Source organism: Arvicanthis niloticus, chromosome 2 (genome assembly GCF_011762505.2).
Source record: "Arvicanthis niloticus isolate mArvNil1 chromosome 2, mArvNil1.pat.X, whole genome shotgun sequence".
Lineage (NCBI taxonomy): Eukaryota > Metazoa > Chordata > Mammalia > Rodentia > Muridae > Arvicanthis > Arvicanthis niloticus.
Window position 1 is genome coordinate 83,707,760 of NC_047659.1, and position 12,532 is coordinate 83,720,291.

The window sequence follows — 12,532 nt, forward strand, 5'->3', positions numbered from 1 at the left end:
GACCTTCTATAGAATAAGGGTTTTTTTCCTTAAAAAAAATCAACAAAATACAAATTTAGAGGTAAAATATGTTACTTTTCCTAAAGACCTCATAGAAATGGTCATTTGTAAACTATAACTATACAGTGTATCATATTCCATTGACAATTACATGGTACCTTAAATTAATAGTAATTTAGCTGTGCAGAAGTCTAAAGTACAGGCTAGGAAACTGAACCACTTCTCTGGTCTCAACTGGAATTCCTCAGAAGTATATAGTCAAAACATTCTCTATCATACAACAAGAACATTTGCTCAACTATGTTCACATCATCTATATTTGCAATAGCCAGAAACTAGAGACAACCTAGATGTCCCTCAACTGAAAAATGGATAAAGAAAATATGGAACATTTATACAATGTAATATTACTCGGCTATTAAAAACAATGGCATCATGAAATTTGCAGGCAAATGGATGGAACTAGAAAAAAAATCATGTGACTGTGGTAACCCAGATCCAGAAAGACAAACATGGTATGCAGTCACTTATAAGTGGCTATTACCTGTAAAGTACAGGATAGCCATGATATAATTTACAGACCCATAGAAGGTAACAAAGAAGGCCCAATGGTGAGAGATGCTTGAATCTCACTGAGAAGGGGGAATCAAATAGACATGGGGATAGTATAGATGGAGGGAAGGAGCTGGGTGGGAAAGGAGTTGGGAAAGGGTTCAGGAAAAATCAAGTGGTAAGAGGACAGAGAGAGAGAGAGAGTGCAGGGAGAGAGAATGGGAACTGGGGTGGGGGCATCTCTGGGACAAGCTAGAAACCTATGACAATGGAAGCTCTCAAGAATCTATGAGGGTCACCCTAGCTTAGACTCCTAGCAGTGGGGAATATAAAGCCTGAAATGCCCATCTCCTCTTACCAGAAAATACTAATTGAAGGACTGGGACACCAACACAGACACAAAATCTTAGAGCCACAATTTCTCCTGGCATCAACATTGTGCTGGAATAAAGAAATTGCAGAAATGGCCGACTAAAGACTGGCCTACATGAGACTCAAGCCATGAGAGAGAGTTGACACTGCCAATGATATTCTGCTATACTTCTAGAGAGTGCCTAGTGAAACTGTAATTAAGAAGCTTTGGTCAACAACTGATGAAATCAGATGCAGAGATGCACAATCAAACATTAGTCAGAGGTTGAGGAATTTTATGAAAGAGAGAAATAAAGCATTGAAGGAGCCAGAGAGGGAGGTCAAGAACACCATAAGAAAACATACATAATCAACTAATCCAGGCCTATAGAAGCCCACAGACATTGACCCACCAAACAGAGAGCATACATAGAACACACCTAGGCCTTTGCCACATATGTAATAGCTCAGTCTTCGTGTGGGAATTCTAACAGCAGGAGCAAGAGCTGTATCTAACTCTATTGCCTGACTTTAGAGACCTTTCCCCTAACTAGGCTGACTTGCCTAGCCACAATAGAAGATGCATCTAGTCCAACTGCAACTTTATATGCCAAGGAAGGTTTATATCCATGGGAAGTCTATATTTTTCTGAGTCTATTCTAAGGGGAAAAGGAGGACAGGAGGATGGCAAGGAGGTAAGGTGAGAGAGAGGGACTGGAAGGAGAGAAAGAGTAACTAGAAGCTACAATTATTGGGGTGCAAAGTAAATAAATTTAAGAAAAAGAAAAGAAAAAGAAGCATAGGCTACCTACCAGACTGGATTTGGAAGGGTTTATGTGGCTTTGCTCACATGCCTGGCTCCTTGGAGATCTATGGTCTAAACACGTCTTTGAAAACAGTCTTTGGTCATTAGTCTTGCCCAAGCTTTATCAGTTCCTGACTGTTGATCAAGCAATACAAGGAGAAAAATACCAAGCACATGCTGCAAAGCACTATTAACTTCTGAAATTCATGAAGCAAAATCTTTGCTATATCACATTGATCAAAGCAACCTCAAGCACTAAGTCAGCTCTAAGATTGGAAAATTAGATTCAACCTATTGGCAGGGAGAGTTACAGAATATATTTTTTAAATCAACCAGAGATTTTTGTGATGATTTTGAGTTGTATTGATTAGGCAAATCTCTATTATAATTAAGTTGTATCTTGAGTTTGTGATTCTCTTTTTTGCATCCACCTGAGTTCTGGAGATATAAGTTGGTGTTATAGCACCTTGCTGGGTGTGACGTGAGTCTAAACTGTTCTGAGATGACATCTTTACAACTTCTCAGCTGTCTTCCATGTCTGCTATTTTTTTCTTTTTCGCAGCGGATTTTTAATAAGCCTATAAAATATTTTCTTTCTTTATTATTTGTTTATTTTGCATCTCCTTTCCCCTACCCAGTGTGTTTCTGTGCTCATGCTACATCATGCTGTGGAGTTCAGAGGACAGCTTGCAGGAGTTGGGTCTCTCTGGCCATAATTTGAGCTTAAGGCAATGGCCTCAGGTTATTCAGCTTGGTGACAAATGTCTCTCTACCTGCACATCCACCTTTCAGTCCCTTAAAATGTCTCCTCAAGGATTTTAAATATTGATACTACAAACATGGCATGATTTGGTCACATGACCTTCTAGAATCTCATGTGCCTTCTTCTGAAGAAGCTTCTAATTCTCAAATAAGTTTCAGGAACATAAAGTAGAAGCACAGCCTGGTTACTGAAGTTGAAAGAAACTTCCTCATAAGAAAGTACTCAGCATAAAAAATAAGACTGTGTATACAAACATATATATATATATATATATATATATATATATATATATATATATATATATATATGTGTGTGTGTGTGTGTATACATACATACATATATATGTTTATACATATGTATATACATACATACATATATACACATATATATGTGTGTGTATACATATGTATTATATATGTGTGTGTATATACATACACATGTATATATATATATATATATACACACATATATATATACAGGCTCTGATTAACAGAGTTGTTCAAAGAATGGAAATTTGTAAGCTTTAGACATAAGCCTTTTGGAATCCAAAAGATAACAACAGAAAAGGCCATCCTAATCAACAAATCCAGAAAGTCATATAGCTTTATCCCTATTCACATGATCAACAAATTCCTGCATGTTCCTGCTTGTATAATGATCCTTCTTCACTAAAATATATATATCAAGGTTTTCCTAATTGCATTCATTTATAATTTTTGAGCTTTAGGTGAATGACCTTTACTCATGTTAACATTTTAAATGTGCTTTTGTGACTCTGGTTATACTGCATCTTTTAATGGTGGGAGTTTTAGAACATGTTAGTAAATGCAGAGTCAGTATTCATGAAATACTCTCTGCCATTTCATATTGATGAGACTAAATCACTTTTTCTTCTATGTAAAAATAATTTGAGAAGGCTCTGAGTTTGTTTCCCAGAACACATTCCAGGGATAGGGGTATGGGGTCGTGCCCATAACTATCTGTAATTCCAGTTAGAAGAGATCCAATGGCCTCTAGGCCATATTAGACACCTAAAAGTATATGACATACTCTGTTTCTCATCCTCTCTCACATATATAAAAATAAAGATAGATTCTAAAAATAATTGCAAGTGAATTTAGAATAAATTCATAACCTACTTGCCATAATGATTTTAAAATATAATTTGCTATAATTTATTCACAAAATCAGACTCATCTATATAAGTTTAAATAAAATAGCAGATGGTGATCAATCTAATTTGATCAGTTTGATCTAATTTGATGAAGTTTGAGTTGTACAATTTATAAAGTTCAGCTTTAGCTTTACAAACCCTTTACAAGCAACAGAAATAATCAAGTCAAAGCAATTAATCTCCAGTTCTCTCTCACTTTCAATTTCCCCTTCTGACCTTTGTTTCACGGGGCATGTTTTATTGCACAAACCTCAGAAGGCATTCTCTTGTAACTGGGTAGGGACTCTAGCTTTTATGTTCTAAACTTCTCCACCCTTCCAATAATCAGGCTGATGTTCAGAAATGAAATCACATTACTCTCAGGGTAATAATGTTCCCATTGGCTTTTATTACTTCTACTCCAGCACAGTAAGTAGGTCCACATGGCCTCTGCCTGTATCTTCAGCTGTATTTTTATTCCCATGATCCAAGAGGAAAATTCTCTAAAACCATTCATTATGTATGCTTTTGAACAGTATTCAAATCTTTGAATAATAATTATAAGACATGAAATATTTTTAACATCTAGTTGGCAATCTTCATTCAAATTTCCTCCCCCAACTACCTTTCTTGATGTATATCTCAAAAAAATGTTTAAAAAACACAAAACAAAACAAAAATTATGTGTATTTGAGTTATAAGAAGCTGTCTTTGATACATGTACATAAAAGAAATTATATGTCACAGTGATGTTAGTTGACATAGTTACTAACTCCATCATCACTTTGCTATGATGAGAGCAGTTCAGTCTCTGTTCTCAGCAATCTCAAGGATATAGTTTATATATAGGAGCTATAGTCGATATACCACATACTAGAACTCCAGGACACATCAATTTTCCTACTCAACTTTCAACACAAAACTCATTTTCCTGGCCAAATGAGACCATTAAGATTGTTGTTTGTTCTACATTTACATCAACAACTTGCCATAAATGTAGTCCCAAATGTATAAATAGTTACAGAGAAGCAGAAATAGATATCCATTATATGTCATATTTGTGTTATGATACAATATTTTTTTTCACAACCCACTATTCTACCTGCTAGTGATAGAACAAAAATCTGTGACTGTGTGTTATTCATTTTATTTTACACCTCCCCAGCGGCACACAGAAATTTTTCTAAATATTGTGTGATGCCTGTATACAGGTAATTGACCCAGTTTTACTTTCTCTGCCTTAGAAAAGAATGGGTTAACAAGAGACTCTCAGCATAGGATGACTTTTGACAATCATTTATAAGTATACAGGTCTGTTTTATTTAAATAGTGATTTTAAAAATGTATATACAAGTTCAGTAAGGATTAGTGATATACATTCATTTCAAAATAGAATTAAATGATCCAGGCTTAGAATAAGATTTCATTTACCATCAGCAAGGAAAGAAGGAGAGTAAGGGAACCAAGTGAGGTGAGAAAATTCCATCTAGATAGGCTTCTTCCTGGTCCTCTGTATACTCCAGAACAAGTCTTAGTCCATAAAATAGAGTCCAGATTGTACCCTCAAAGAATCCAAAAACCCAACCCCACTACCAATTTCTTGGGAGAAAATAGGAGTGAATTAGTTTCTGTTGTGGGAAGGCAATTGGATGGAAGAAAACAGGAAAGCAGTTTACAGGGCATATGACTACAAGGAACCAAATACTGACAGGAAACAGACAAAGAGCTTTTCAGTGACTTAGGTATTCATGGGATGTGAGTATTAAAGCAACAATAAATATGTTTCACTGTGAACAGAGATGTGATCAACTAACAGCAGTGTCTGGCAGTCATTTTTTCTATCTGTTAATCAAACGCTAGTTTAAAATTGGTTAATCTTTTGCATCAAATAATACAAACTCAGTATCGGTGATGATAAAGAAACTCCATGAAATGTCCTCCCCAAGTCTTCAATAACTTCCTCAAATGACATGACACTACCATGGAATAAAGATATCCCAACAATAGATTGTCCAGGGTCCTTCACTTATGTATTATTGTGTTTGCACTGAAGTAGACCATAGAATTATTTTACTATAAAATTTACTGCTCAGTCTTGAATATTTAACAAGAAATCAAAGTGGCAGTTTATAAATCTCAAATATAATATTTTATTGACGTGTTTACTATTTTACAGTGCTATGTGTAAAATTGTCTTTAGAAATTCTAAGTACACGTGAAGGGACTCACTTTCCTGGTGGGAGTATTTTGATTCAAAGCAGGGCTGCTTGGCTTTGCAGCCTAGATCTGCCACTTGCCAGCAGGTGTCTTGGTCTAATTAGTGAGGTTCTTGTGTCTTAGTTCTCTAATCCAAGAATAAAAATATTACCTACTTAGCATTTGCTAGAATTGAATCAATGCACAATATGCATAAAATAATTGTCGGAGGTTGTATGGAAGGGACCTGTGGGCTGTTGCAGGTCAAAGTGGTTTTGGAGGGAGCTCAGAAGTTAGCTGCAGTACAGGCATGGGTGGCCAGAATATGCAGGGTCACTAGCTGTCGGACCCAGGCTGGATCTGGAGAGTTTTTGAAAAAGTGTCAAGCTAGCCTCTAGAGGAGGACTTGGGTGCTGAGTAAGGTGGTTATATAATTAAATGTTCAATAATTTAGAAAAATATATGTCAGAATATTATCAGTCTTATTTCCTAGCCTTTGTGAGTCTGCCATAGCTTTCTCCACGTAAGCATTCTCACAGGATTTGGGGGTGGGGGAAAGAATAAAGGTATGTTTTGTTATCATATAAACATTTTTTAAGAGTTTAAAGATTTGAGGATTTTATTTAGGGCCTATTAATTTCTATAATTCAGCTGCAAACACAACCATTGCCTTCCATATCCACCACCATCAAAAACATTTACTGAGAACTTTCTAAAACAGGAACTATAACAGCAAAAAGGAGTTATGCTTATCTTCAATAGTAAATTTGTGGGCATATTCTCTGTTTAGCTCTTCTTGGAGGCTTAAGAACACTAGAACTGGTATATTAAGGGGGAAATCAACTTAGTTTGAGGTATTTTACATAGTAATCAAAAAGGAACAATCATAAATTTAAGGAAAATATTCTTTAATTTATTTTTAAAATCATCAAGGTGAAATACTGTACAGAATTATCCTAACTATGAAATACTTTATGTGAAGCATAAGGCACAGAGTGTGAAGCATAAAAAGTTCCAGTTCTAAATCCTGTTATCCGTGTTGATTAAGGTACTGGAGATGATAACTTGGTGAACTCCTAAATTTAACCTGATATACAAAATCATTAATAGAGAAGTGAAATGTCATTCAGTTTATTTTCCTCATGGTCACTGAGTGTAGAGTTGCCCTTGTTGTTTTCATGAGGTATTTAGGATGACTTCCTGTAATTCACAAGCTGGGAGCAAAGTTTCCTCATTGCTGCCTTCATCTCCTTGTTCCTGAATGTGTAGATGACTGGATTCAGAAAGGGGGTGAGGACTGCATCAAAAATGGCAAGAAATTTGTCTAAGTGTGATGAAGGGAAGGGCCAGGTGTAGAAGAAAATTAATGGTCCAAAGAACAAAACCACCACAGTCACGTGAGCTGACAAAGTAGAGAGGGCCTTCGATATGCCACCTGAAGAGTGTTTCCTAACAGTCACCAAAATAAAGATATAAGAAATGATGAGCGTGAAGAAGGAGCCCACAGAGATGAGTCCACTGTTGGCTGTGACCATGAACACCAATTTATTGGTCTCTGTGCAAGCAAGTTTAATAAGCTGAGGGAGATCACAGTAAAAGCTGTCTAATACATTAGGTCCACAGAAGGGCAAATCTACAACAAAAGCTAGTTGAGCCACTGAGTGGATAAGTCCAAGGATCCAGGATACTGCCAAGATTAAAATGCATATTTGTGGTCTCATGATGGTCAAGTAGTGAAGAGGTTTGCATATGGCTACATACCTATCAAAGGCCATGGCTATGAGAAGCACCATTTCTGTGCCCCCAATAGCATGTATAAAGAAGATCTGAGTTATACAACCTCCGAATGAGATGACTTTGTGCTTTCTAAAAAGGTCATAAATCATCTTGGGTGCTGCAATAGAGCAAACTCCAAGGTCAAGAAATGAGAGATTGGCCAGCAGGAAGTACATGGGGGAATGCAGGTTGGAATCAGCAGTCACAGAGAACACAATGAGGAGGTTTCCCATCAGACTTGCCATGTAGAACATAGAAGAAAAGAGGAAGAGAAGCAACTGGATTCCCCATCTATTAGAAAGTCCCAGGAACACAAACTCAGACACAACAGAGTGATTGGCTTTATCCATTGCTGTAGGAAAAAAAGTGAGTTATAGTCAACAAAACCTTTAAAAAAGGAAAAGAATTCAAAAACCAAGCTTTGTCTGGAGTTAGCAATTAAATCAGTTTCAAACTGTAAACACATTCCTGCATAGAGCCAATACACCTCAACATAACTTCTAACTTTATTCACAGAGTTTTGTCAGTCATTCAATGCCATGAGCCACTGCATGTCATCTTCCGTATTTCCTAACTCTTTCCAAATACAGACTGGGAAATCTTTATGGATTAGTATTAGAAAAGAACAAATAATTGACCTGAAGAAAGGCTATGAACAGACTAAATTCTCTCTGGAAATAACACACACAGAATCAATGAAATGAGGAAAACCCCTGATTTCTCTCCTAGTAGTTGCTCCTGCCCATGATGCTTTCCAGTATCAAGAACTTTCTGGTGATCTTTTTTTCTTACTCCTTTGATTACTCCAATTGGCAATCTGGTGCAGTATTATTACTCTGATTAATATGTCTCATAGTTAATCTTTTTTCTAACTAAATTTGGTTTTTTCCATGTGAATGGAGAAGATAATGTAGAAACCAAAATGGCATTCCACTTTATAGCAGTCTAGAGAGAAAAAAGAGTTAAGAATCCAAGATTGTAGAAGTATCAGACTAAGAGTAAGACTAGATATGGTACTTAGGATGCAGAAAAAATCATGGATTATATGATTATATTATATATATGTATATATGTACATATATACTATAATATATGTAATTAGTATAATATATAATATGATGTATAATATTATATATTATATTTTATATATTATATTACTATATTATATATTGTATGATCATATCAAATATATAAAATTTGATCCTTATAGTAAAGTTTATTAAAAATTTCTACATGGCTTATAGTTGAAGATCATTTCCATACTGTTTTGTCTTTCTATACTTCATTGCATAGTAAAAAGAACACTGACTTTGGAGACAGAAAAACATAATCAGGACCCAAAACCAAGACTTCGAGAACCCAAGGAGGGTTTTTTTATTTTTCTATCCCTTTTGCACTTCACTCACTGCCTGCTTCCCATTTCATTGTTTGTAAAACTAAAGGGGCTGAGGGCAGATGGTAAATAATCATCCCAAGTCTAACATTTTGGTTAATTTATAATACTAGTCTGCTATGCAATAAAACTCTTCACAATGATGGTGTTCTCTTCTCTTTGGACCACTGCTTGTCCATTTGTTTGTTTCTTGTTTGTACTTATTTATCTTTTATATTCTATAGAAGACATTTCCCTCCAATTAATTTACCTCACATTCCTTTTGTTATGCGATTAGAGAAACATTATATACTCACTGTATCATTTATATAGCTATTTGTGATCAATGAATAAATGCATACTACTAGATGGATGCCATACAAAATGGACACAATATATTAAAGTTCTAACACAGTCACTAATTTAAAGTCTTCTATTTTACTATACACAATGGAAATAATAATAAAAATGTACCTGGTATGATATCCAAATAGGTAGTGTGCTTATATAATTTTTGTGAAGTAGAAAAGACACTGTGAATCAGACCAATGAAGGTTGTAGTCTGGAGAAAATCATAATCTATGTGGAAGATTAAGATACACAACCTGTTTTGCTGTGCTTTGCTTTGCTTTGCTTTGCTTTGCTTTGCTTTGTTTCAATGTACAACTCATATCTGAACTTCAAGATTCCCTGACACAGCCAAAGAATCTTTGCAATAGTCCATGACTAATGAGTTCTCTGTGATAATAATAACCCAAACCAACCCAGAACCAGTAACAACCATGTGTATGGCACCATACTTTTTTTGAATACACAATTTTGTCCGATACTCATAACTACCATAAGTAACAACATTCTGCCATATTATTTCCCCTTCATAATTAGAGAAATTAAAAATTAGAGTAGAAGTACATTTCAGAAAAGTGAGTTGTAGAAATCCTGACAGTCTGATCAGTTTCCTCTTCAAAATGTAGAAGGGACTTGACATTTTTCTCATGACTATTCAATTGTGCTCTGTACCTTACTCTAGCTGCCCTAAAGTGACTCACAGTATACTCGGTAGATCTAAATGAGAGAGGAGGCAGTCTGCATTTGTAAGCATCTAGGCCTTTCCATTTATTTCATATGCATCTATAATTCCTGTGTCTCTTAAAAGTAAACACTAAGAATATGAATCTATACAATACCTTCAGCTCAGAGGGTTCTGGTTGTTTCCAGGCCATCATTATCTATTTCCACACGACATCCTTTAGTGTTCGATAGAGCAGAAAGTTATTATTACTCTGATGCAGAATCAATTTTTAACCCACACTCATAATGTTGCCTCCTATACTTGAAGCTCCTTGTTTCTGGATCTCAAACTTAAGAGTTAGACCAAGTAGTTTACATTTCTGACATTTTATCCATTAACTTCATTTTAATTCTTTTCTCTGGTGCAAGGTAATACTTAATTTATTTCTTTAGAAAGCAATATAACAGCAGAAAAATTCAATTCAGTACTGGTTTTTTGGGATGTTAGAAATTGTATTTCACTATGCTATTTCTATATTTGTCACTAGTGCTTTCAGAGGTTAATTTTTAAAGACTTAAGCATAGTCTACTCTTCTCCTGTTAGAAGTATCCTTATTTCATGTATAAGCATCTAAATGAATGCTGCTACTATGGGACATGCAGCTAATTGGCCCATAGAGGAGTACTGACCAAATGATACTACAGAGACTTTAGATTGTCAATATGATCTCATTTGTGCAAAAGAATAGCTACCTACAATCCTGACAAGTCAAAGACTGAAGCTTTATAACAAGAGTGAGATAACTTAGGCCTAAAAGGAAACTCATGGCATGTACTCAATATTAAATGGATATTATCCAAAAAAATTCAGAATGTGTAGGATATAATCAACAGAACTCAATAAAGTTAAGAAGCAGAGGGCCCAAGTGAAGATGTTTTAATCCCACTTGGGAGGGAGAAGAAAGAAATCACAGGGGGCAAAGGGAGGGAGAACTTGTAGAGTCCACCTCCAGTAGACAGACAGGGCATCAAGTGTTGCCATCCCACAGTCAAAAATTCTGACCCAGAATTTTTTCCTGTCTAAAAGAACTACAAGAGACAAAAATGGAAAGAGACTGAGAGAAAAAAGACCCAGTGACAGGCCCAAATTGAGATCTATCACAAGGGGAGGCTCCAATGCCTGACACTATTACTAATGCTATGGTGTGCTTACAAATAGGAGCCTTCCATGGTTGTCCTCCAAGAGGTCCAACAAGCAGCAGACTGAAACAGATGCATATACTTATAGCCAACCAAGTGTCTAGACTGAAGTTGGGGACCCCTGTGGTTGAATTAGAGAAAGACTGGAAGAAGCTGAGGAAGAGGGCAATCCCATAGGAAGACCAGCAGTCTCAACTAACCATGAACCTTGAGATCTCTCTAACACTGAGCCACTAACCAGGCAGCATACACGAGCTAGTCCAAGGCATCCGTACAGCAGAGGACTGCCTGGTCTGGCCTCAGTGGGAGAACATCCACCTAACCCTTGAGAGACCTTAAGCCCCAGGGAGATGGTGGGGTGGGGGTACATCCTCTTAGAGACAAGGGGCAGGAGGAATGATATGAGGAACTGTGGTAGGGCAAACTGGGAGGGGGGCAACGACTGGATGGTAAAAAATAAAATAAAGGTATTTTTTTAAAAAAAAAAAAAAGCTTTAAATGAGTCACAAAGGAATGTATGGAAGATAGATAAATGTGTATATGTGAAAAAACTAAAACATCTGAATAATAAAATAAAGCTGACTAGACACTTAAATCAAGCTACCTTCTTATTTTTAAGTATTCATGGAGATAGTATATGTGACCTTATATATTAAATACACTTGTATGATATTTAGGTTTAGATTAAAAGATAATTATATCAGTGCCCTCTTTCTTTTCATTGCCTTTGCTTCCTCTAATTCTTCCACTTGTCCCCACCTGGCTCCTTCTCAAATTCATGGATTTTTTTTTCTTTGTTATTCACACTCACACACACACACACACACACACACACATATAAAAATATAGAAATACTATTATCTCAGGCTGTTCAGTGTTACTTGTATGCGTATGATTTCAGGACCTACCACTTAAGGCCCATCCACGGAGAAGTCTATTTTTATACTCTCAGTATTCCTTAGTTGTCTATAGTGCTTTCTCTATAGGTTATAGAATTTCCTCTTTCATGTTAGCAAGTTTATTGGTGCTGTGTTTTTTATTAATTATTGTTTAGCAGAAATATTTCTGAAGTATTATGGGTTATTCTTCCTTGTTGTTTCTAGGAATTCACACAATCTCACAGTAGATTCTCTGGTCTTCTGCCTCTTACAACATTTGTGTCCACTTTTACATGATGCTTGCTGAGTGTTAGGTACAGAGTTGTGTTGTAGATATAGCAACTGTGACTGGGCTCCCCAAGATCAGTTGTTCTTTACATTTTGGGTGGTGGTAGTAGTTTTCTGTAAATGTCTCTTTCTGTTCCTTAGATAATATTCTTTGATGAGGGGTGAGAACTACACTTGTTGGTTGATA

General features: G+C 36.0%; 1 protein-coding gene across 1 annotated transcript; it reads right to left on the reverse strand.

Moving 5' to 3' along the window:
* Nucleotides 1-4,222: 4,222 nt before the first annotated feature.
* On the reverse strand, nt 4,223-10,564 carry LOC117703775 (olfactory receptor 4F6-like). Its single transcript, XM_034495605.2, has 2 exons — nt 10,156-10,564; nt 4,223-7,948 (listed from the first exon to the last, which is right to left on the reverse strand). The coding sequence occupies exon 2, from the start codon at nt 7,944-7,946 to the stop codon at nt 7,008-7,010; it is 939 nt and encodes a 312-aa protein (XP_034351496.1). The 5' UTR covers nt 7,947-7,948; nt 10,156-10,564; the 3' UTR covers nt 4,223-7,007.
* Nucleotides 10,565-12,532: the final 1,968 nt, after the last annotated feature.